The 24,462-nt window shown below is 36.0% G+C and overlaps 2 protein-coding genes across 3 annotated transcripts; both read left to right on the forward strand.

Annotated features, from left to right (window-relative positions):
• The first annotated feature begins 2,945 nt into the window (after positions 1-2,945).
• LOC129887437 (50S ribosomal protein L34, chloroplastic) lies at positions 2,946-4,212 on the forward strand. The gene is made up of 2 exons (XM_055962539.1): positions 2,946-3,257; positions 3,831-4,212. The coding sequence occupies exons 1-2, from the start codon at positions 3,044-3,046 to the stop codon at positions 4,085-4,087; spliced, it is 471 nt and encodes a 156-aa protein (XP_055818514.1). The 5' UTR covers positions 2,946-3,043; the 3' UTR covers positions 4,088-4,212.
• Positions 4,213-5,923: 1,711 nt separating this feature from the next.
• Positions 5,924-24,194, forward strand: LOC129887438 (probable glycosyltransferase At5g03795). 2 transcript variants are annotated; one of them, XM_055962540.1, is made up of 3 exons: positions 5,924-6,331; positions 8,013-8,580; positions 23,437-24,194. In XM_055962540.1, exons 1-3 carry the CDS (start codon positions 6,133-6,135, stop codon positions 23,915-23,917), a joined length of 1,248 nt encoding a protein of 415 aa, XP_055818515.1. In that variant the 5' UTR covers positions 5,924-6,132; the 3' UTR covers positions 23,918-24,194. The 2 variants fall into 2 exon arrangements, with proteins under 2 accessions (XP_055818515.1, XP_055818516.1); XM_055962541.1 differs by having other exon boundaries at positions 6,140-6,351.
• Positions 24,195-24,462: the final 268 nt, after the last annotated feature.

The following is a 24,462-nucleotide window of genomic DNA, read 5'->3' on the forward strand; positions in this document are numbered from 1 at the left end:
TACTGAGAATTACTTACCCTTACATCAGTTGGCCTACTAGCTGGAAGGAACTGGTCCTTCTTGTGGACAAATGCACTCATGAGCTCAAGGTTAACATTGTCTACTGAAAGAAACCTTCAGCTCACATGGTGAAGTTGAACACTGATAGTAGTGAACTCCATAATCCTGGAAAAATAGGAGGGGGGGGACTGTGAAGGAACTCTTAAGGTTATCTTCTCTTTGCTTTTTCAGTTCCCTTTAAAGAAGGCACAAACAACCACTCTGAGGTGCTAGCAGCCATCTTTGGCTTATCTTGGTGCCTTCATTTGGGATATACAGATGTCATCCTAGAAGCTGACTCAAAGCTACTCATTAAATGGATAAAACATCTTGCTAAACCTCCATGGTCTGTCAAGGAGCAATTACAGAAGCTGCAGGAAATCAGCCACCAATTCCAAGCTTTCCAATGCAACCACATCTATAGAGAGGCCAATTTTACAGCTGATGCTTTGTCTAAACACAGCCATAAGTCCTCTGCCCCACAAATTTACTTCACTAAGCAAGAACTCCCTAAAGAAGCAAGAGCTTACTTTGCACTAGACAAGCTGGAAATGGCCAACTTCAGGAGAAGAAGACTCAAGAGGATTAAGAAACCACCTTGACCTCACCATCCTTATTGTTCTAACTTAATCTTCAAAATGGATATCTCTATGCTGAGTTATAACTACTTTGAAGGCTCTATAGTTAGGACCATTATAAAGGGGAGAATCTCCCCTATTTATTTTCCTCCTAGAATAACCACACTGCTACTAGAGATAAGGCATAGAGTAGTGTTTACCTCTTTCTCTTCTTGTTCCTGGCTGTGCAGGTACATGAAAAGTGGCTGGAGACCCAATCTTGTTGGTTTTTGGTACAACAATGGCAAGGTGAAACACTTGACATGTTGGAACTTAGATTGGAGAAGCAAGAATGCTACAAAGATACAGATTCCTCTATGTGCAACACTTTCATCTTGCAAGCAACATCCAACAATAATATATTCCAATAACAATCCCAGCAGCCTGCAACATATAACAAACACCTACAACTTTTTGTGTGTTGCTGTTTATTTGTTTATGTAGGTACAGGAGTTTGCAGGTAGGAGTTCTATGTTTGTTTGCTTTGTGTCTCTTTGTGCAGATACTAGATTACAGTAGCAACAACACCTGATCCTGGAGTTTTTACATCAACAACTTCAACAGCAGCAGCAGATGCCAGAAGCAACAAACACTCAAAAGCATGCATTATACACATTGCACCAACATTGTGGATTGTTGGTACTACAGCAGCAGCTGCTGCCAGAAGCAACACACAGCAACATCAGCTTCAACATGTAACTTGCAATATCAAAAATGACTTCCAGCTGTTGCAGACTTGCAGTAATTCCAACAATTGGAGAACCCAAGAAGTTGAGGCTCGAATGGATAATCGGAGACGTTACTCGAGCGACCTTATTTAGCTGGCTTAATTTCTCCCAATGACGTATACACTTTTCATATCCAAACTTGCAGCAACATGACATCATCTACTTTCCTTGCATGAGGTACTCACATCTCATGGACAAACTCGGTATGACAAACCTAAGAAGGACAATGATGACACGACCGCTCTCGATCCATGGAAATCGAAAGTTTCGTATACTTACTCTAATTCGATTTAGCTATGTTTCTAATGTAGCTTAGTTGAATATGACTAGTGTAGGTTTCTTTTCTGTATTTACATGGAAGGGGAGAGTCTTCCTCATTTATGTTTTTCTTAGTCGTATTGTATCGAGAGGAGTTCTCTCATAGGTTTATCGCTTTCCATCTAGTATCGGGGATGAGTTGGCCGACCTTAGTAGGTTAGCCGACTTATGAACCATCTTAAGGTCGGAGGTAAGGTTTATGTCCCCCTCTGTGTATTTTTATGTTTTTTATATATGTTAAGGCTTGGAGGTGCTGCTCAACCCTTGACTGTGCACGAGAGGTGGGAGCCTCGTGTAGGGTCTGTTCCCACGGAAAAAAAATGACCAAACCTGTTATCCTTATAGATAGGGGTGTGCATCAGTCGGTTCGATTCGGTTTTATGTATTATTGGTTCAGTTTATTGATTTTCCATTTTTAAATACACTAAACCAATAATAAACCAATAAGATATTTTTATCGGTTTTTGGTCGTTAACGGTTCAATTTTTGGTTTACCCAATAAGAAAATACTCATAAAATAAATATATCAGTATACACTTCTCTAATAGTTTCCGGTAAGCCTGTAAATACTTTGATATACTGAAATAAAAAAGATGATGAAAAATTGCATCAATAAGAACATATGTAGTACGAAGGCTACAATTACATGTTACAACCAAAACATAATATAAAATTTCTGATGTTAACCAAATTATATACATTTATGAACTTGCAAAAGCTAAGTTTACAAAGTAAAATTAAAACTAAAACCAAGCAATCAAACAAGACAATCTTGAACAATTTTAGTTCTTACTTTAATCTTTAGGTTTTGTGTAAAGACTAAAGTGGCCTAGTGTGAAGTACAAGTACTGTGAAGTCTATCTTGAACAATTTTAGTTCTTACTTTAATCTTTAGGTTTTGTGTAAAGACTAAAGCGGCCTAGTGTGAAGTACAAGTACTGTGAAGACTGTAACATACTATTATGTTAAATTATTACTAATATTTAATATTTATGAAGAGTAAAGTAGTACAATATTACTGTGTTAATGAATTATCGATTTACCCAATAATCCAATACAAAAAACCGATAATCCAATAATTTTTTTTTATAAAATCATTAAGAACTCATTAATCCAATAACATTTTTTCGATTTAATTTATTGATCGATTTGATTTTTACACACCTAGATTCTCTCCAAAGAATCGACCAAACCCGTTATCCTTATAGATTCCTCAAAGAGTCCCTTGGATTGCAGATAAGGCATCTAAACCTCTTAAGTAGGTTGTAGATAGATATTACCAAAAAGAAAAAAGGTTGTAGATAGATAGAAGAGGAGGGAGGGTTTTGAAAGAGAGAGAGAATGGCTTCTTTGTCAATGGGAAGTTGGGTCTGTTCAGGAATAGGAAACCACGGGCCACCCGCTTCGCTTTCTCTACTTACTGGTTCTTCAAGAATGACAACTTCTGTGTCTTTGAAAATGGCTGCTAATGCCTCAACTCGTTCTGGGTTGCTTCACTGCTCTTTTGTTCCTTCCTCTGCACTCTCTACCTTATCTTTTTCAACATCCTTTTCTGGTAAGTCTCATAAATTCTCTATCTTGGTTTTGAATTTTGATGTGGAAATGGGAAAAGAGAAATTAACTTGTTTTTGTCGTTGTGTGAATTGGAAATTTCAGTTGTTATTTGAATTGGTAATGTGGGGATATTTGTTGATTCCTAAGCAGCTAGTATGGATACATCTCAAATGTGCATTCGAATTGCTTCTTTTGAGAACTCCGTAATAACCAATAATTCCCTTGTGTGTTATCTTGAGTCCTGTTGTATTGTATACACTTATGGATTCGAAGGTAAAGGGGAGACAAGAGTACGTTTGCAATTCTTGATTCTGATGTTTAGTGTTCCATATAATTCAAATTTCTAGCGTTTATTGTGGATATTTTTGGTCTGACATTAGTTTGCTATTGGAAAAAGTGAATGGTATTTCTGGTTTTATGGTCAAAATCCATTGGTTAAAGCTAGATTATAAAACAATTGAACGGAAAAAGTTTGAACAAGGAAGAAACCCTTAAGGGCCAAGAAGCATATGATAAATTTCATAGTAAATTGGCATGATGAGTGTAGCGAGCTAATAGTTAATATCTGGCGTAGGTTTATCACTTGGCTTTGGCTTCAATTCCAACATTGGAGTGAGCACCACTAAAAGGCATGGCCTGGTGGTGAGGGCAAAGAAGTATGCTCTTTGTCAGACTAAGAGGAATAGGTCAAGGAAGTCGTTGGCTCGAACACATGGCTTTCGCAAGCGTATGAGCACCACCAGTGGCAGAGCAACTATTCAGCGGAGACGTGGGAAGGGCCGATGGGATCTCTGCCCAAAGTCTTCACCTAGAACTGGAAAACGAGCTTAATGTTTATTGTTTTCTTGTACTGATTTTCATTGGTAGTATGTTTTCTTTTTCAGAATTTTCTTGTAACAGGGCAGCTGTAATTTTCATCTGTTTTATTTTAAAGAACTAACTCACTAGTTTCCATATTTTCTATTATCCACTATCTCTTTGATATTTTTTCCTTTCTCCTTCTGATTTGATCTTCTTCTTCTTGTTAATGGGTCTCATCAACAAATCACCCTGAGAAATTCATAGATTCAGAAGGTTTTCATTTGTCTGATTCATTATAGGGTTTTTTCAGAGGTCTATGACATGATCTAAATATTCTCACAATCTCTTATTTGATTTTTTTTCCATTTGTCATTGGAGAAAGTATTAAAAGAAACTTGTTCCACCAAACAGGGGAATATGAGACTGACATGTTGAGGTGTTTTATGGGCATCGAACAAGGCCCCTATATAAGGGTGCTCTTTTGTTCTCATAAGTCATTCTTCAGTTGATGGAGCATGTTGTAGGGTGAGCTTGGATTGTAATCGTAGTTATTCTAATATTTGGTGAATTCCAAATTTGCATCTGTGTTCATGGTGCATTTATTAAATTTTGCTTCATAACTTAGGATTTACTACTATGCTGCAGAGATCATTCGGCTGTTGGCATGTGTAAGTTGAAATACCATATAGAAATATTTCTATTGGTGGTGTGCATAATCAATATTTGGCTTAGTCTATCTTTATTTTTGAACTTATAGAGCACTATATAGATTATGGAGGATATCCTTAGTTTAGTTCTCAGTGTTTTAGTTTCTGATGATTCCACCAGGTCCCAATGAGTTAAAATTTTGGTAGTTATTGCATTTCTTACACTAGTACTCATGCTGTACAAAAAGACTAAATGGGAATACTTGTGGAAAGTGGTTATGCATGCCTTAAACACATTTATTTTGTCAGCCCCAATCGATCCAGAAACTGACCTGTCTATGCTTCTATTTCTCTATTAGTAGCTAGGAAAAGACTAGATTCTATTCCTCATCAATCTGCTTATACTTGTATGGATAAGAAGCATCCTATCCTAATGCAGGAAAAGATTCTATGAGCGAAGCATTAACTTTATTTAGTAGACTTGGTGTTCAGATCAGATATCCACCAGGGGAAAATTCGGTCTTATTCGTATCAACCAGGATTATCATCCTTTTTGTTCCATCAAAGGCAAACGCCAATTCATATCTCGTTCACACTGCCTAAAACAAATGAAATGTTGTTTACACCTGGAAGCAGTTTTATTTACAGGGTTCAACCTCTGACATAACTCATGAGCTCTTAATTGCTCTGATATGCATTTATCCAAATCAACTAAATGATTAGATTTGAAAATATCATAAGGTCACTTATACAAGCCTAAGTATGCAAAATAAAGAAAAACGATAATGGGAGCAACATGTTTCTAACCCAATATTATGATAAAACCCTTGGTAAATACTCGTTTTTGTTTACCAAAAGTTAGAAAGGTAATGGGGTGTGTTTGGTAGGAGTGAAAATGTTTTTTATGAAATTTTTTCTAAAATGAGTGTTTTAGGATAATAAGTAGTTCTTTTACTTATTTTCTAGTGTTTGGTAAGTAATCAAAAAATATTGTTTCTAGAAGTTTTAGATATAATCTAAATTCTTTTAATCAAATTCTATTAGAGAAATTATTTTAGTTTTTGCAAAATATAAAGAGTAACTCTAGAGTGGTTTATCAATTTTATTAAAAGCTAATTATTATTTTTCCCAATATGGCATATGGTTGAGATGAAATTTTCAAAATAATAAACGTTCAAAAATCTTCTAGGTTCATTTGGATATTGTGAATAACATAGGTGATTCTTTTGTAGTTTTAGGCTGAGAGAATGAAATGAGGAATTTGTACCTCATTTTCAATTGAATAGTGCATTCCAAGTGTTGTTGTACCAAATGGCTAAATGCTTGTACCCCTCAAGTATGAACATTAATGGTTCCACCTAAATCGGGTATACATTTTGGAATGTGCAGTGACTCACAAGGAGCAGCTTCAATGTCCAACATTGTGAAATGGCGTCGGTAGTCATGTTCATATTCATACCGACAGCCTTAGGTCTTGTGAGTTGTCTCTTCATTCTATTCTACATTTCCTTCACTTCCAATATCTTCATCCATTCCCACCAAGCCCATCTCACATTCAACTCCACCCTCAACATTTCATTTGTTGGAAATCCAGTTATTCAGAGACATACGCATGTCCAATTCAATGGTATGACCACACCACGAAAAGTAATTTACAATCTTCGTCTCTACTCTCTGGGTGTAAGCTATTCTGCAGAAATTTTCTACCTTTTTTCTGCCGAAAAATAATTTAAAGATATTGTATGGTCATTTGGAATGAGAAAAAAATAATTTATTTTGTATCCTTCATTCAAATTCTAATTCACCAAACGTGAAGCTGAGAACAGAATGGTGAAGGGAGGTCTGTTCTCTGTCAGTTTCATTCACAAGTGAAAAGAATTGCTGATTTTTATTACGTATTAGGGGTTTGAGATGATGCTTAAAGGCTTTGCCTATTTTAGAATTGGGAACCTCAACTATTTTGCTTCCTACTTCTTCATTTGGCTGGATAGATAGAAGCATTACGAAGCTATTTCAGTAGATTGTTGATTTATTTAGTGATTTTGCATCTCCTTTAGAGGCATCAACTGCTTACAAGCAGCTAAAGAAACTAAGGAAGTCAAAAAATATAAATCAATGAGTGGGATATGAAATTACAGAAAAAGGGGTTGACAGAAATGATTTCCAATTGTAGAAGATGACAAGGTTCTGTTACCATGCATAGAAGGATATTTTCAGGACTGTTCAGTAGGGGGAAGGGGACATTGTTGGACCCTTGCTTGCCATAACTAAAAACCGAAAAAAGGAAAATAAAATAATACTCCAAATCGTATGCAAGATTTCACTTCTCTCTTTGTGTTCCTTTTCACCTCAAAATTTGAGTATGAATATACTTTATTTTAGGAAAGGTAGCGAAATCATGTGAAACAGGAAAAACTTGGCCATTGTTTTCTCTTAAGGTGCCTTCTGTCATCTGAACCTGCTTGTCATCTCTTTTTTTGTTCTTTTTCTTTATTATATCAGATGAGTGCAATGATTTTCTGTAATAGATAGCAAATAAAAACATAACCCCCTCTGTTGTGAAATGTCTTCACAGCAATTCCCAGTTTGCTAGAGTCACTGTCTAGGTTTATATTTTATACTTTTATCACACTTGAAGTGCAATCATTTTCTTACTTTACCATGTTTAAATTGTTATAGAAGCTTTTCTATCTGGGATGTTTTACAAACAACTATCGCCTTCAGGGTCGCATTAGTTGTTTTTGAATTTCCCCAGGGACTGTGAAAAGGAGACCTTTCAAGAACTTACCCACTATTGTAGTGAATTACAGAAATGGATAAGTAAACAAGATGACAATGTAACATTTTCTTGTTGTATCCTGTCTTACTATGTTGATTAAGCACAGCCTGTAGATAGATGTACCAGTCTAATTTTGTTCAGTTATCCACTGGTTGGCCTATTTATAAGTCATGCTAACATGGCAAAACCAGTATATTTGACGCAGTTTACCTCTGAAAAACCAAATAGATGGTAGTGTAATGCAATTGTGGAGTCCAACCATGTTCTTTTGGCCTTCTTTAAGTTGTATGTCTTTGCCATAGTGATAATTACCATTTCTTTTCTTAAGTATGATTTTTATATAGTCTATTATCTGAAATAATTATATTTTATGAATGCTATAGTATCTGCTGCAAATGTAATTGCCGTCAGCCCGACAATATTATGTCCTGATTGGCATTTTGGCAGGGTTTGTCAGCCCTGATTTCTGTATTGTCTGAGATTTGTCGCTTATTTGATGGATCTAGAAATGGTTGGCTTTTATTTTCAGGAAACCATGTGAATGACAATGAGGTATTCCATGACAGAGATGCCTTTGTGGACAACTACAAAGAAATGAGTAGAAGCTTGAAGATATATGTTTATCCTCACCAAAAGGATGATCCCTTTTCCAATGTACTCTTGGCTGTTGATTTTGAGCCAGGTGGAAACTATGCAAGTGAAAGTTACTTCAAGAAAGTTCTCGTGATGAGCCATTTTATTACAACGGATCCTTCCAATGCCGATCTCTTCTTTCTACCTTTCTCAATTGCACGATTGCGACATGATCCGCGAGTGGGGATCAATCGTATTAAAGACTTCATAGAAAGATACATCTTCAATATTAGTCACGAGTACCCTTACTGGAACCTAACCAATGGGGCTGACCATTTCTATGTTGCCTGTCATTCTATTGGTCGGTTTGCCATGGAGAAAGTAATTGATGTTAAGATCAACGCGATCCAAGTTGTGTGTTCTTCAAGTTATTTCGTATCAGCATATATTCCACATAAAGATGCATCCTTGCCACAGATTTGGCCAAGGCCAGGTGGTAACCCAAATTTTGCATCTTATAAAAGGTCAGCTAGTCCTTTCTAATTATTAGCTTATTTCATGCATGTGTTTCAGATATGGAACTACTTACCTGAAGTTAATATCTAATCATGACCTGTTTGTTAATAACTACATGGAATCTTACAAGATAGTTTTGTTTATCTTATCATATAATCTTGGAAAACTTTTACTGGCATTCATAATATCCCCAGCTTTTAGGAAGCTTTTTATTGGCATTCATCATATGCCATTCTTTCTGGTGTCGTGCGTATTAAACCTTAATAGATTTTATACCTTCCAGTGAGGTTTTGAATTCCTTCAGGAGATAACCAACCATCCTCCCTTTAGGATAGCGGTTAGGGAGGTTAAATTGAAGTGGGAATCCTTCTACAAGGGACTTTTGCTCCAAGGGCTATGGATCGGGGCGAGGGTCGATCTGTAGCTAGGGGAGTTGCAGGAGTAATTCCATTTCCAAAGCTATAATTCCTAGACTAGGAAGGAGATTTGCTTGGTGTTAAGTCAATTCTACTAGATGCAGTTGCCCAAACCTGTAGACTGACTTGTATTGTACGGAAAACACTACAGGAAAACTCAGATCTCTCAGAAACAATGCAATGGACGCTTAAAAATGCTCGAAATCTGGTATAAAATATATGGAACGTCTCGAAATCAAGAGATGAGTAGATCTTAAAGAAGAAAGTCATCGTAAAACTGGCCGGAACATGCTCATGCCCTAGATTATTAGATTTGATAGCTGAAAATGGTCACAATCTAAGAAATAAAACTATATAGGTAGGGTTAGAATGATGGCATGACCCTACTGAGAAAGAGAATGATATGGGTAGGGTCGGAATGATGGCACGACCCTACTAGAAAACAGAAATTATATTGGTAGGGTCAGAATGATGGTACGACCTTACACACAGCTTAAATACCCAGAAGTCTAGCCGCTTTGACCATCGGCACCTATTAATCCACCGTCAGTAAGCTGCAAGGTTGCCTAAATTGCTCTACTAGGTGGATACTATTAGGGATTGCCTCGGCCAAAAAGGACCCTACCATTTGATTGGCGTCCACAAATTGCCCTGGCGGCGAAGCCTCTTATCTCTGCCTCTGTAAGCCTCACGACGTATAGCCTCAATAGTACGAGCATGATCTACTATCTGTAAGAACGAACAGCCCGATGCAACCATCTGCTTTATAGCCAACCTTAAAGGAATAGATAACCCTCTGATAAACCGGTGTACCTGTTCCTTCTCTGGCGGCATAATCATGGAAGCGTGTCTGGATAGATCATGGAATTGAGACTCACACTCTCTGACTGTCAAACTCATCTCTCAGCCTCTCCTTCAAACTGCGGGGTACATCTCCAAGAAAGCCTTAGAGAATTGAGTCTATGACATCGGCGGTGAGCTCGCGGGTCTGCAGCTAAGATAGGATCTCCACCACTGCTTCACTGGTCCATCCACCTGGAAAGTAGTATAATCAACCCCGTGGGACTCCACCAATCCGAGGTTATGCAACCACTCCTAAAAACTAACCAAAAACTCATGGGCATCTTCGCCCGTGGCACTCTAGAAATTGGGAGGGGCTAATTTGATAAACCTCCGCAATATCTTTTTCTCTTCTACTGTCATAACCGACCTAACTGCCATGTACTGAATAACTGTATGAATAGGTTGTATCACCGACAATAATCTATAGTAGTAGGTAGTAGGACTGGGGTCTGATCATGTTGTGCCCCGACCTAGCCTAAAGTTTGTGCCTCATCTCAGACCAGAGGTCCAGCTGGTATGCTAGGTCGGGTCCCTACTTGGGACATACCCTCCATAAAGCTGAAGATTCAGGCTAGAGTATCCTATAACACTGGTGTGGTGACGAATTTGAGTAGAAGCTGGGATGGATCCTCTTCTACCGGCTGATGCTTGAACTGCTCAACCTCTATATCTGGATAGGGCCCTAGTGTTGTAGCCTGAGCTTTGCCTTGGCCTCTCCATCGACCTCGATCCCTACCTCGAGATGGGGCTCTATTTATAGGCGCAGAGGGTCCTGGTCCACCCCAAATAGATCTCATCTTCGCCATCTGATAAAGAGTGAAACAAATAGGATTTAGAGGTGTTCATTATCATTAGCACACAATCAAAAATAAGAATAGTGAATTTATTACTAACAATGCCTTATAGCCTCCCGAAGATTGGATACAGACGTCATCATACCGATCCGCAGGACTCTACTAGACACTTTCTCCTGTAATGGTGAGACCAATGAATCTAAGATCTGATACCACTCTGTTACGACCCAAATCTGAGCCATGATGGGACATACTATAACCCCCGAGTAGGCTAGCCAAACCTAACTAATGCAGAAGTCAAACCTTAATTTAAATAAATAATCAATAACATAAGAAGGTAGAAGCAAGACGACTATAACAAAAGAAATTGGGTAAAGGTATAGATATGTAAAGACGATACAAAATATTAAAAAAAAACCAAAAGTGACCAAAAAATAATGGACTAATGCTAGACCTAACCTCGGACCAGGTGCCACCTATACAGAAGCTACTAAGTACAAAAGCTAACAATATATGAATATAAAACAAGGAATTTACCGTCCAAAATATAAAATACAAGTCAGTGCAAAAGATAGAATGTAGCAAGTCTCTGAACACCGGGAGTTCACCACAATCTATATCTAGCATAGCTACAGATGATCAGGCGCGTGCTAGGGGTGGCTCGAACTGGGAGCTGCATCAAAAGATATAGAAGTGTAGTATGAGTATCAAAACACGAAGTACTTAGTAGTCATCATAGGCCGACCTAGCTCAGAAAGAATAAATATATACTAAGAAGCATGATGATACTAATAATAACAAGGAAGAAGCATAAAACTACGATCTCGAGGAAAAGGTACGGGAAGATCATACAACAATCAAGTAAATCCAACAAATTATGTCATCACATCAATAATCTCAACTCATAAATACCGGAAGAATGCACAAATGTAAACTCGTAGTTACGACTCAATATCCCCCAAAAGTATCTTGAAGCTTCCAGAATAACCCTCGAGCTCATCTATAAAAAAGGCCACCCAAAATCATACCTCGAGCTCATCATCATTGAAATATTAACCCGGAGTATGTATCAACGGACTGCCCTAAATTCACACCTCGAGCTTATCAAATGAAATAAAGTGTAGCTCAAAGTTAATAAAAGGGCCGCTCAAAATCATACCTCGAGCCCATCAACTATGAAATACCATAAATAAGATATCACCATATTCCTTAAACTTCTCATATATATTCATCAATCAAAAGTCTTAATCTCATCTTTTATTCTTTCTTTTAAAAAGATTTTTAACACCGACAAGGTAAATGCATGTAAAAATTATATATCTCTCAAGCTGGGTAAAATCCCATTAAATACACTATACCACTAATCTATAACTCCGGTGTACCAAAGGCACGGCCTCAAGCCCAATATTTCAATAACATAAGCAAACAAGGCCTAATCATAAGCCAAAAATCATAAGAAGTAGCCAATCGAAACCAAACAAGTAAAACAAGCAGCATCCTAAGTTCAAATCACCTAGAAAAAACTTCTAAGGATTCCAATTGATGTAAACAAGTCAATATAGCACCTAGACTAAGGCTCCAACGGCTAAAACCCAAACTACTAACGATGATCATCGGATCCAAAATGCTCAATAGGATATCAACACCTAAATCACCAATCTAATTACATGTTACCATATTAAGAGGAAGCCATAACCTACCTCAAGGCCAAAATTACACACGAACTGCTAAACTTGAGCTTTCTCTTCCATGCCACCTCCGAATGATGCCACTCTATCAAATTATTGAAGAACAGAAAAGATGGCACAGTGCTACACAAATTGAATATGAGAAAGTAGTCATCGGAATGATGCACGGTGCTACACAAATAAATATGAGAAAGTAGTCCGAAAAAATACACGGTACTACGCAAATTAAATATGAAAAAGTAGTCGTTGAAAAGATACAAGGTGCTACACAAATTAGATATGAGAAAATAGTTACCGAAAAGATATAGGTGACCCAGACTTTTGCTAACATAATCATTGGCTAGACGTGCGGCATATATGAGTAATAGCCACCCGCCGACAACAAAAACTCTTTAATTCTTTACCAAGATCGTAGATGCTCTGATACCATGTGAAAAATATTAAAGAAGAATATTATTGAATTGTGTCTGAACAATATTACACAAAGACCATATTTATAAACACTATAAAACAATCATTTTCCAAGTAGGATATTATAAACTATTCATATTTCTATTCCTATTCTAAGTTGGATACTATAATTTATTCATATTTCTATTCCTATTCTAACTAGGATTGTGTACGCCTATTCCTATTCTAACAGCCAACAATAATATGATGGTTTCTAATCTAGCAACAGGAGAAAATGTAACAGAAAAATTAATACCAAAAATTTGAGCATACCCATTAACAACAAGTTTGGCTTTGTGCTAGTTGATAGAGTCATCTACATTCAACTTAGTTATGAAAATCCACTTCACTCCTATGACTTTCCTATCTTCGGGTCTTTTCACAAGTTTCCAGGTCTGATTCTTCTCAATCATGGTGAGTTCCTCCTTCATTGCAACTCTCCATTTAGGATCTTTTTCTGCTTCCCAAAAATTCGTTGGCTCAAGAACTTCCATATTGCATCTCTGATATATCCGAGAGAGATCTTGTGCCTCTTATAGGGACATCATCCACTAATTCATCTTCTTTCAGCTGGAGCATTGTACTTTGATCCGGAATGAATGTTGGTTCTGCATCTTTCCAATTCCATTGTTCATCTTCCATGAAATGCACATCTCTGCTTATTAGGATTTTCCTTGTATGGGGTTGGAAAACCCTGTAAGCCTAAGAAACAATGTTGTAACCCACAAATATTCCAGCTTCTGCCCTTTTATCTAACTTATCTCTTTTAGTCTGTGGCACTTAAGTAAAGAACAAGCATCCAAACACTTTGAGATTTTTTAAAAAGGTTTGTAGTTATACCATACTTCAAATGGCGTCTTTCCTTCTAATGATTTTGTTTTAAGCTTGATGAGTAAAAAGACTGAGGTATGTGCAGCTTCTGCTCAGCACTCTTTTGGAAAACACTTCTCGTACAACAAACATCTAGCCATCTCCATTGTGGAACGATTCTTCCTCTCACTAACTCCATTTTGTTGTGGAGTACAGTGAGCTGGTGTTCAATCCCGGCTTCTTCACAAAATATATTGAACTGATCATATATGTACTCTTTGCCATTATCGGACCTTAAAGATTGAATCTTATAGCCACTTTGAGTTTCGATCCACTACTTGAATTTCCAAAAGTTTGTGGCAACCTCCGACTTGAACTTGAGAAAGTAAATCCAACACATTCTCGTATAGTCATTAAGGAAAACTATATGATACTTACTCCCTTTGAGTGACAGAGTTCTTTGAGGACCAGCCCCAGATTTGTGTGGATTAACTTTAGTTTTTCAGTAGCTCTCCAAGTTGCTTGGTTGAAAGGAAGCCTTGTTTGCTTGCCAAATCGACAAGTTTTGCAATCTGGTATTTCAGCTTCAAGGTTAGGCATCCCTCAAACTAGATTTTTCTTCTGTAGGTTCATTACAACATCATGATTGAAATGTCCAAGCCTTTTGTGCCAAACTTTTGCATTGATCTTAGTTGCAGAATAAGTGTTTTGCTCATGCACTAAAGGATCCAGTGTAAAGCTCTTTCCCTTCATCATTACTTTGAATAAAGTTTTGCCATCTTCATCTTTGATTTGACAATAATTGATTTCAAAGAGAAGTTTGAAACCATTCTCAAGCATTTGACCAACACTTAACAAACTATGACTTATATTAGGTACAAAATAAACGTTTTTGATTAGTTTTGGGCTTGAAATTGGATACTTGTTCTTTATGGTGACCTTATTCAATTGCCGGTAGTCTATACACATTCGTAGTGACCCCTCTTTCTTCCTAACAAATAACACGGGAGCACCCCATGGTGAAATACTCGGTCTTATAAAACCCTTATCCAACAAATCCTTCAATTGTTCTTTCAACTCCTTAAGTTCCGCCGGAGCCATACGGTAAGGAGGAATAGAAATAGGTTGGGTATCGGAAAGGAGATCTATGCCAAAATCAATTTCCCTTTCGGGAGGAATACCGGGCAAATCATCAGAAAACATATAGAAAAACTCATTAACTATAGGGACTAACTCAAGAGTAGGAATTTTGGAATCGATGTCCCTAACTCGCACAATATGATAAATGCACCCTTTGAAAATCATTTTCCAGGCCTTAATACATGAGATGAATCGACCCTTAACCACTGAATCATTATCCTTCCATTCAAGAATAGGCTCATTAGGAAAGTGAAACTTAACCACACGAGTCCTACAACATATAGATGCGTAAGCAGCATGTAACCAATCCATACCAAGAATGATGTCAAAGTCAGTCATGTCAAGTTCAACAAGATCACATGGAATAACTCTGCGCAAGACCCATACGGGACAATTTCTTTAAGCTCTCTTGGCTAATATCGAATCACCAACGGGAGTATAAACCGAAAAAGGTTCTATTAACACTTCGGGGCACACATCAAATCTCATAGAAATGTAAGGAGTAACAAAAGACAAGTTGACACTCGGATCAAGCAATGCATAGACATCAAAGTTAAAGACTTGTACCATACCCGTGACCACATCGGGAGTCTCATCAACATCTTGCCTAGCGTGAAGAGCATAAAATCTGTTGTTACGTTGGCCACCCTTGGGTTGAGCTTGGGCGCCTTGTTGCACTTGGCCTCCTAGAGGACGACCTTCTCCATCCTTGTTGGCAACATGAGGGCACTCGGCTTGCTTATGGCCCATCTTGCCATATCCATAACAAGCATCTGTTCCTATCAAGCACTTCCCTCCATGATTCTTTCCACACTTTACACACTTAGGAAAAGAAGGGCTACTAGCATTCACACCTCCTCCTTGAGCTTTAGGTATGGCACCCTATCCTTAGCAAACTTCTTCCCCGAGCTTTGGCCTTGTTGAGAGCATCCACTACTACCACCGGTCCTAGCATTGGAGAACCCACCTTCATACCGGGCCCTCTTAGAAATCCCTTATCCTCATCTCCTTGAGCTTTTCTCCTTCAATTTGTTTGGCAAAAGTAATGAACTGAGATATGTCCATCTCCTTAACAAGCATAGCGGTACGACATTCCTTAGCAACCAAGTCAGACACCCCTGATATGAATTGACTCATTCGGGCACGTGGATCAGCAACCAATGAAGGAGCATACTTGGATAGCTTAGTAAACTTGAGGGCATAGTCCCTCATCCCCATATTTCCTTGTCGAAGATTTATGAACTCCAACACCTTAGCCTCCCTTAACTCAAAAGGGAAAAAGTGATCAAGGAAAGCAAGTTTGAAAGCTTCCCATTCAATAGGACATTCATCCACCCTCTCCATCTTCCATTAAGTGTGCCAAACTTGAGCAACACCCTTAAGTTGGTAAGCCGCCAACTCCGCTTTTTCTTCCAAAGTCACCCCCATAATACTCACTATCTTGTAGACTCATCAGTGAACTCTTGAGGATCCTCATCAACCTTTGAGCCATGAACTCCGGAGGATTCATTTGTGCAAAGTCTCTCACTCTTGAGGCCGGAGTAGGAACATTAGAAGGAGCCGCAATTCCTTGGTTGGTCATCACTTGGGCTAGCATAGTAATGGCGGTTTGGAACTCCGTATTAGTCACTTGGTCCGGTAGAGGACCATTGTCTTGAGGAGCCGGGGGAGCGTAGGCATTATTTCCCCTTGGAAATGGTGGTCTTCTTGGAGCCATTTTAATGAAAATCGCAAAGAAAGAACGTTAGAGAAAAGAAGTCTTACGGTAAACTCTATAGCACGACATGGATCATGAAAGAAGTGAGAATTCTTAAAACGTCTCATAGCCTCCTATTCATAGATGTGGCGTGCTTCACAACCATGAATAAGACTTTACTTGACGCGGCATGTTGGACTCCCTAGGACACTTGAACCTTGTGATCTGATACTAAGTTTGTCACGACCCGACCTAGGGCCTAGTCGTAACACAGCGATCGAAATCCCGAAGGGGCTCCAACCAAGCCTCTTGTACATATCATAAGCATACATAAGGTAAAGTAAAAGCGAAAACATCCTAAGAGTCTAAACTCTGAATAGTAAATGAAGAATGTCACATGACAACATAGACTCGAAACATTTGTCCAATTAGATGCCTCTACTCATGAACATGGGCGAGTACTAAGACATGTCCCTAGCTCACCCTTAATATGAAACATAACACAAGTCTTTGAAAACAATAACCAACTTGATTAGTAGTCCTCGATAGATGAGGACTCACCACAAACACCATCGGATAGAAAAGCTTAACTAGCCATGTGGACGAATATGATCTTCAACCTCAATCCCTACATTATGAAACAATGTAGGCGAAAAGTATGCATTAGAACGTTGGAATGTACTAAGTATGACATGCAACGTAAATCATGGGATGCAATGGTCAAGTAAAATACATGATAAGATGAGATAAGTAAAGTCATGAGAAAATCAAAATGACCAAAGCATTTAAAAAGTATAATTTAAATCATGACATACATAAGAGATCATACATATGTGGGATAGAACCATAACCGACACTAAGACCATGCGAGCTGTAACATGGAATCCCGTTGTCTCCCCATACAACGAAAAAAAGGGAAATCTACTTGCCAAGGTTGACTCTACCCCACTAGGCGGGTCATACATACGCTATTTGTGGATCCAATAGCTAGGCCATGAAGCAACCTACGGTGGCACGTAGTTTAAGAGACATGAGGTTGCTACTAGGGCTTTTGGTAGGGCCCCCACCTCAAGTCCACTCGGTGCTAAGTCAAATTTCACGGAATACATATATAGCATAGAAATCATAATTACATATATCATAGTCATGATCATATGTTTGAAATCATAGAGTAGCTCATTTTCATAACATACTTGTAATGTGAGAATTGTCCTTTCATCATTACAATCATATTTGCATAATTCATATAGTTAGGTCCTAGGTCACCACATACGGCCTTAAGTCACCTTACTTCATAACTTGCATGAAATTCATACGTTGAACTTAGAGTAAAACTCAATTGCATAATCAATTGACTTGAAAATCATAAAATTTACTTGGAAACATGCATGATCATATACTTTCTATCAACCCATACATAATTCATAAAGATGATATCATTAGAAAGTATAATTGAAAATACTCATAATTCACATCATGAATCCTAGTGATCAATATAGGTGAATTCATGGAAGAACTCTTCAATTCAATGCAATAACCATCAATTTATATCAAAATAGACCCATAATCATAATTCATGCAATTGGACTAGGGATCATAATACCCATAAAATACCGTACTTTAATTTGATAGAAAACTTAAGAAATTGATTGGGCTTAATGGATAAAAGAATCCATGAATCAATACCCACATACCTTAAGTGAGAAAACCAAATAATTTGGAAGAACTTGAGAGTTTTGAGTGAATTTACTTGAAGTTTTCAAGGGAGTCCTTGAGAGTCTTTTGTAGAGAGAAATATTTGAGTAGGTGAATTGTAGAAGAATGAATAGAATTAGAGGCTTAGGTTAATTTATGGAGCTGAATTAGGTCCTTAAAACGTCTAGGTTCATTAACTAACAATTAAGGAAAAGTCTAAAGTGCCCTTACTTAAAAACTAAATTCGGACAAAGACCATCGCTCAGGTCCGCGACGCGGAGGTGTTCCCTAATTGGCGAATTTTGAGCGAATGAGATTTTGGCCGGATTTTGACTCAGGAAAAATTGCGCTGAACGGGAGCAAGTCTGCGACGCACACTTTACTATTTTTCACGGTTTCTTCGAAAAATCTATCTTTCAATATACGGGGTCCTAAAAATCCACTGATACCCTTTTCTGGCAGGTTTTGACCCCCCGATCGATATTCCGGACTCGGATTTGCCAAAAAGATTAAGGATAATGCATTACGTGAGCGGCCTATTCCCAAAACATTCTTAAAGCACTTGTGAGCATTTTGAGGAATGTTACATTGGATTTTGCAAGCAAGGTAGGAACTCTATAGTCCTCCCTCAACAGCTTCTCACAGATCATTTGCCTTCATATGTGCCTCCATTCTTTCTGCCAGACATTATAGCCTTCACCTTTAAAGACAGGTGGTGCTAGTGTGAAAGGAGTTTCTGAATCCATAAAAGAAAAAAAAAGTAATAAGGAAAATGAGTTTCACTCGATTATAGGTCCCTCAAGCAGAGAGCTCTGATAACACTTTTGTTGAAGTTTATAAGTCTAACTTCAACTGTAGAAACAAAAAATAAAGGCAAGAAGAAAAGAAATATTTGCTGGAAAGATAATTTTTCATTGAACTGAAATGATGTTTAAATACAGGAAAGATGCAACAACTAAAGCCTATAATCCAGCAACTACTTTGTACATGATCCCATAATAAATAAACTACTTAAAATAACAGCTAACTCCTACAAAACAACAACTAAGTTAAACTACTGAAGATGGCTAAAATGCTAGAGAAAATCCAGCAACTTTTGTTTGACTAGTTACTGCATTAACTGAGACAATTAATCAACAGAATTTCTCTACCACCAAGGAAAAGGTACTGAATTTTCAATTTCTCCAGCCTCATTTCACCTTTTTCAACCACCCTTTGCCATATTTTTGTTCCCAGTACTATACCCAGATAAACTGTTGGAAGACATCCCACTTCACATCCCAGTAACTTCTTTAATTGGGTATGTCATACTCTTCCTCCAATTAACATGTTAGATTGCTTCAAACACTGTAAGAGTAAGTCTAATATGCCTTGATTGTTCAATTTTAGGATCACACAAAGCTAATGAATCATCGACATACAAAAGATATGACTCTATCATATTTCATTCACTTTTGTTTGCTACTTTGAACCCCTTCACCCAACCATTTGAGCTGGCATTGTTCATCATACTGTCGAAACCCTCCATTAGCTAATAAGAATGGAAAAGGGGATAATATATCCCCTTGCCTAAGGCTCCTTGGAGGGGAGAACAAATGTTGACGAGAACCATTAATAAGGACTGAAAACTTAAATGTGTTGATGCAAACGTGAATCCATCTTAGTCACTTCCTACCAAAATCCATGTAAACTCTCAATTAAAATGATCATGTCTTCTCCAGGTCCAGTTTTCATAGAACTCCGGGACGCTACCCATTCAATCTGGCATAAACACACTCATTTGCTATCATTGTTGCATCCATTATCAACCACATTTTTGAGTCTCTGAATAATATTTTGGAGATGGTCTTGTAGATACTTCCTATAAGATTGATTGGCCTGAAATCCCTCAACTCTTTAGAATCAAAACAATATATGTAGCATTCAGGCACTTTTCGAATGGAAGTTCTCGATAGATTTCATGATATCCTCTTTTACCACTTCCCAACAAGTATAAAAAAACCATTTAATAGCCATCTGAACTTGGTGCTTTGTTGATAGCACAAATCTTGATACTAGCCAAAACCTCATGCTCCTCAAAAGGTCTTTGTAAACAGTCTTCTTCATCAACTGATATTCTTGGAAAGTTTCCATATGTGAAATCAGGTCTCCAAACTTCAGTTTCAGCATATAAGATCTTGTAGAAATCCAATATATATCCCCTTTAATACTCTCTGGATCTATCATTTCTCCATTTACTTTCAGCTTGTCCAAATTATTAAATCATCTTTGAGCATTTGCCATTTTATGGAAAACTGTTTCTTTGTTACCCTTCTTTAGCCACAACTCTGGACCTTTGTCTCCATCTGGATTAATACTATCAATTTCCCAATCAAATGAGTTTCTTCTCAAATGAAGGTCCCATATCCAAAAGGAGCAACATTGCCGCAGTAGTTCCTTCATAAACAAATCTCAAAAGCAAATCTGGAAATTGGTGTTTTATAGGAATGTTATCTAGCCACCAATGTGTCCACATTTTTACCTTCCTTTTGTTGCCAACTTTCAGGTTTAAAAGTTAAAATGTAGATTCATCCTAAACCTAAGCAATTTATTATGCTAAAACAATTACGAAAATAAAATTTCAACACTTCTCGTTTGCTTTAACTACTACTACTGCAATTTATAAAAAAATGCTCCTTCTAAGTTTCTACTGTTTTTTAACTTGCACACTTTTTTAAATATTGATCTCTCTCTTTCTTTATCATCATTTAGTTTTGTGCTTAAAAAATACCCTCAATAACCTTTTCTTGTCTGAAATATTTTTGAAACTGTTTTTATCTGGACAATAATAGGATTTGCATGAAGTGTTTATAAGGATCATTCTTACAGTACAAGATTTCGTAAATCGTAGATTCAAAATATGATTTCATCCTCATCGACCAAATTTGATAGTTTTCGTAGGTGAAAATTTTGTGGGGATATTCAAATTCGACTGATGCTTGTCATGGTTGAAAAAGATGTTTAAAAGTAGTATGGTTAAAAATTGATTAAAATGGGTATTGGTTGATATTAGCACTGTACATTAAAAATAAGCATGCGTTAAAAGTGGGTTGATATAGGTATGGTTAAAAGTGGTTGAAAGTACTTTTTCAATGATTTCACAGGTTGATTAAGATCAACGAAAGGCTCTGATATCATTGTTGGTTTGGTAAAAGATGATGCTTTAAAAATTGTTTGAAGAATGGTAAAAAATACCTAGAAATAATAGAGAAAAAAATACAACAATGTTGTCAAAGGAAATTATTTTATTACTAACTCAAAGACATATTTATAGTTGCAATTCCTAACTAAAAAAAAAGAAGAAAAATATGCTAATGATTTATCTGCAAAATCAAATCACAAAAAAGATAAGAAACTAACTCCTAATTCACTTAACAAAATAATTGGAAATCCTAAACATTAGCTACTCATAGATTTACTGCAATCTTTTAGAGATAATGCAACTATCTAGTTTATTTTTATAATATACTTGAATATATTATCAACAATAACCAACTTGAAACATATTTTGTAGAAAATCTGCATAAAAAAGGTTCAAAAAAGTTAAAGTATCTAAACAAACAAAGCTCTCCCAGTTGGACGTAGAGTTTGAGAGTAGATTTTCAAAAAAATTTAAAACATTAAGGGCTTGTTCGGAAAGTCACTTTGATAATTGGATTTGGTGTAATTGGTGTAATTATATTGTTTGGCATGTTTGGTTGGCCATGTAATTGTATGGTCAGTAGGTAATTGAATGTAATTGACAGGAGATAATTACACTCTCCCATTCTCACGGGGAGGCTGTGAATTGGTGTAATTATATGATATAATTACAAGCTGATTATTTTTAAATATTTTCCTTTTATTTCTATTTTTATTTTTTTGTTTTAATTTATTTTTATTACTATTTTAAATTCTTATTATTTTTATTATTCTAATATTTTCTAAAAACATATTTTTTATTTTTTATTATTTATACTTTATTTCGTTCCCATTCTCAACCTTTAGTTCATGTGATTGCATGCAATTTTTCGTATTACCTTTTTTTTTAATTCTATATTTATTTATTTTCATTAGCATAATTTTGTTAGTGTTCTTATTTTTAAATTAAAGTAGAAGTCATTGTTGAATAAAGTTATAAGCTTACGTTTTTCTTTTCATTTAAATCATATTTATGTACGTTATGTTGAAATTTGACATGAGAGTAGTATTATGTTAAAATATTTATTTTGAATTTAGAACTTATGTTATATTTTCAGTTTTATTTATTTTAGTAGTATTGACTTGATATTTCACATTGCAAGTCATTTATTTTTAGTTAGATTTGATAGATTATCTTTTTGTTAAATGTTTTAATAATTTCATGACTTAATATTTATAATATTAATATTTTTGTAAGCGTGCATTTCATGATGCTCAAAGAAATCTTGTATTTTTAGTTTTTATGATTGATTTAATAAAAATATACTAATTTTAAAAATATAAATTAATTATTCTTTATAATATTAGTAAGAATGTATGTTTTTTAATTAATATAGTTTCAAAAGAAAATATATATCTTAAATGTTTAATTTAATATCATTTATAAAAATCCTTATTTGTTGAAATGTATATTAAATGTAATCGATTAAGAAAATGAGTTGTTTGTACTTTCTTTTGAATATATATATATTTCTACATGTGTAATGTGTTAGTATGATACAATTGAGATTTTTTTTTTGAATTGTCGAAGTCTTAATACTCTATTATACGAGTATATACTAGTCAAAGTTGAACAACTATGGTTACCGAATTATCATACCGCATAATACCAAAATTGAACTTCAAAATACTGAATTAAATTGATATGGTAATGGTATAAAATTTTAAAATCGAATACCGAAATTACTGTACCAAAGTTTCAAATACCATACCATACCGTACCATGCCCATCCCTACCAGGTGGCTTTTCCAAACAGACCCTAATTGTTCATGAAATTTTGTTAGTTTTTGAAAAATGACCTGTAAACACAACTTCAAGTACCAAAAACTATTTTCAACACAACTTCAAAACTCCTCTTCTTTTTTTCAAGTTTCAACTAAATCTACGGCCAAACGCGAGCTAAAACATCCTAATATAAATTTAAAATTTTAAAAAATAGATTCATCCTAAACGTAATTAAGCAACTTATTATGCTAAAAAAATTACTGCATCAACTGAAAACAAATTTTACATGAATATATTATTCATAACTTTGTTTGCCATGTTGTGGTTGATGTAGAGGACTGAGGAGATTCTTGATGTATAGAAGCTAATTTTATTGCATGCTTTCAGGAAAAAACTGGGCTTTTTTGCTGGATCACTAAATTCTCCTGTACGTGAAAAGCTTCTACAGTGGTGGGGAAATGATTCCGACATCTTTGTGCATTTTAGCCGCGTTGAAAGATCTTATGCTGAAGAACTTCTTGATAGCAAATTCTGCCTTCATGTGAAAGGCTATGAAGTCAACACTGCTCGCATAGTTGATGCCTTGTTTTATGGCTGTGTACCTGTGATCATTGCCAACCATTTTGATCTTCCATTTGCAGACATATTAGATTGGAAACAGTTTTCAGTCATTGTTGCCACGCTAGACATCCCTGTATTGAAGAAAATCCTTCAAGGCATAACTCAACAGGAGTACTTAGTATTGCAAAGCAATGTTCTCAAGGTAAGAGAACACTTCCAGTGGCATGTTTTCCCTGTTGATTTTGATGCCTTTTATATGGTTATGTATGAGTTGTGGCTAAGGAGAAGTTCCTTAAGGCTTCAATGAACGTTTTATCAGATACGTCTTGATTTTGTTTATGAATCCTATTTTTAATAGGGGTTCCAATGAACCCTTCCTTATGTTTCCTTTTCGAGGAAACTACAAGACATAACACAGTACCAGAACAGTAATTAGGTGAATTTTTGGAACTATCAATTGAAACAATACATTGAATCCTTTGCGATTATTGAAATTTGTTTTTAGTTATTGCAGTAATTTTTAGCATAATAAATTGTGTAGGATTAGGATGAATTTGAAAATTTTAAAATCTAGGTTGTTGTGATATTTAGGATTTTTGAATTTAAATTATGCCGATTTTTGTATTTAAATTGACTATTTATTTTCCTTTGATGCTTAATAAAATTATCAAGAAATAATTTCAATCATTTTAATATTTTTTTGTTGCTCCATCTTTTTTTTAATAAAATTATCAAGAAATAATTTCAATCATTTAAATATTTTTTTGTTGCTCCATCTTTTAAAAAAACTATCAACATCTTGATAATAATGGATAGATCCTTAAAAGAACAAAAAAGTACATGAATACAATA

This window comes from Solanum dulcamara, chromosome 4, assembly GCF_947179165.1.
Source record: "Solanum dulcamara chromosome 4, daSolDulc1.2, whole genome shotgun sequence".
Lineage (NCBI taxonomy): Eukaryota > Viridiplantae > Streptophyta > Magnoliopsida > Solanales > Solanaceae > Solanum > Solanum dulcamara.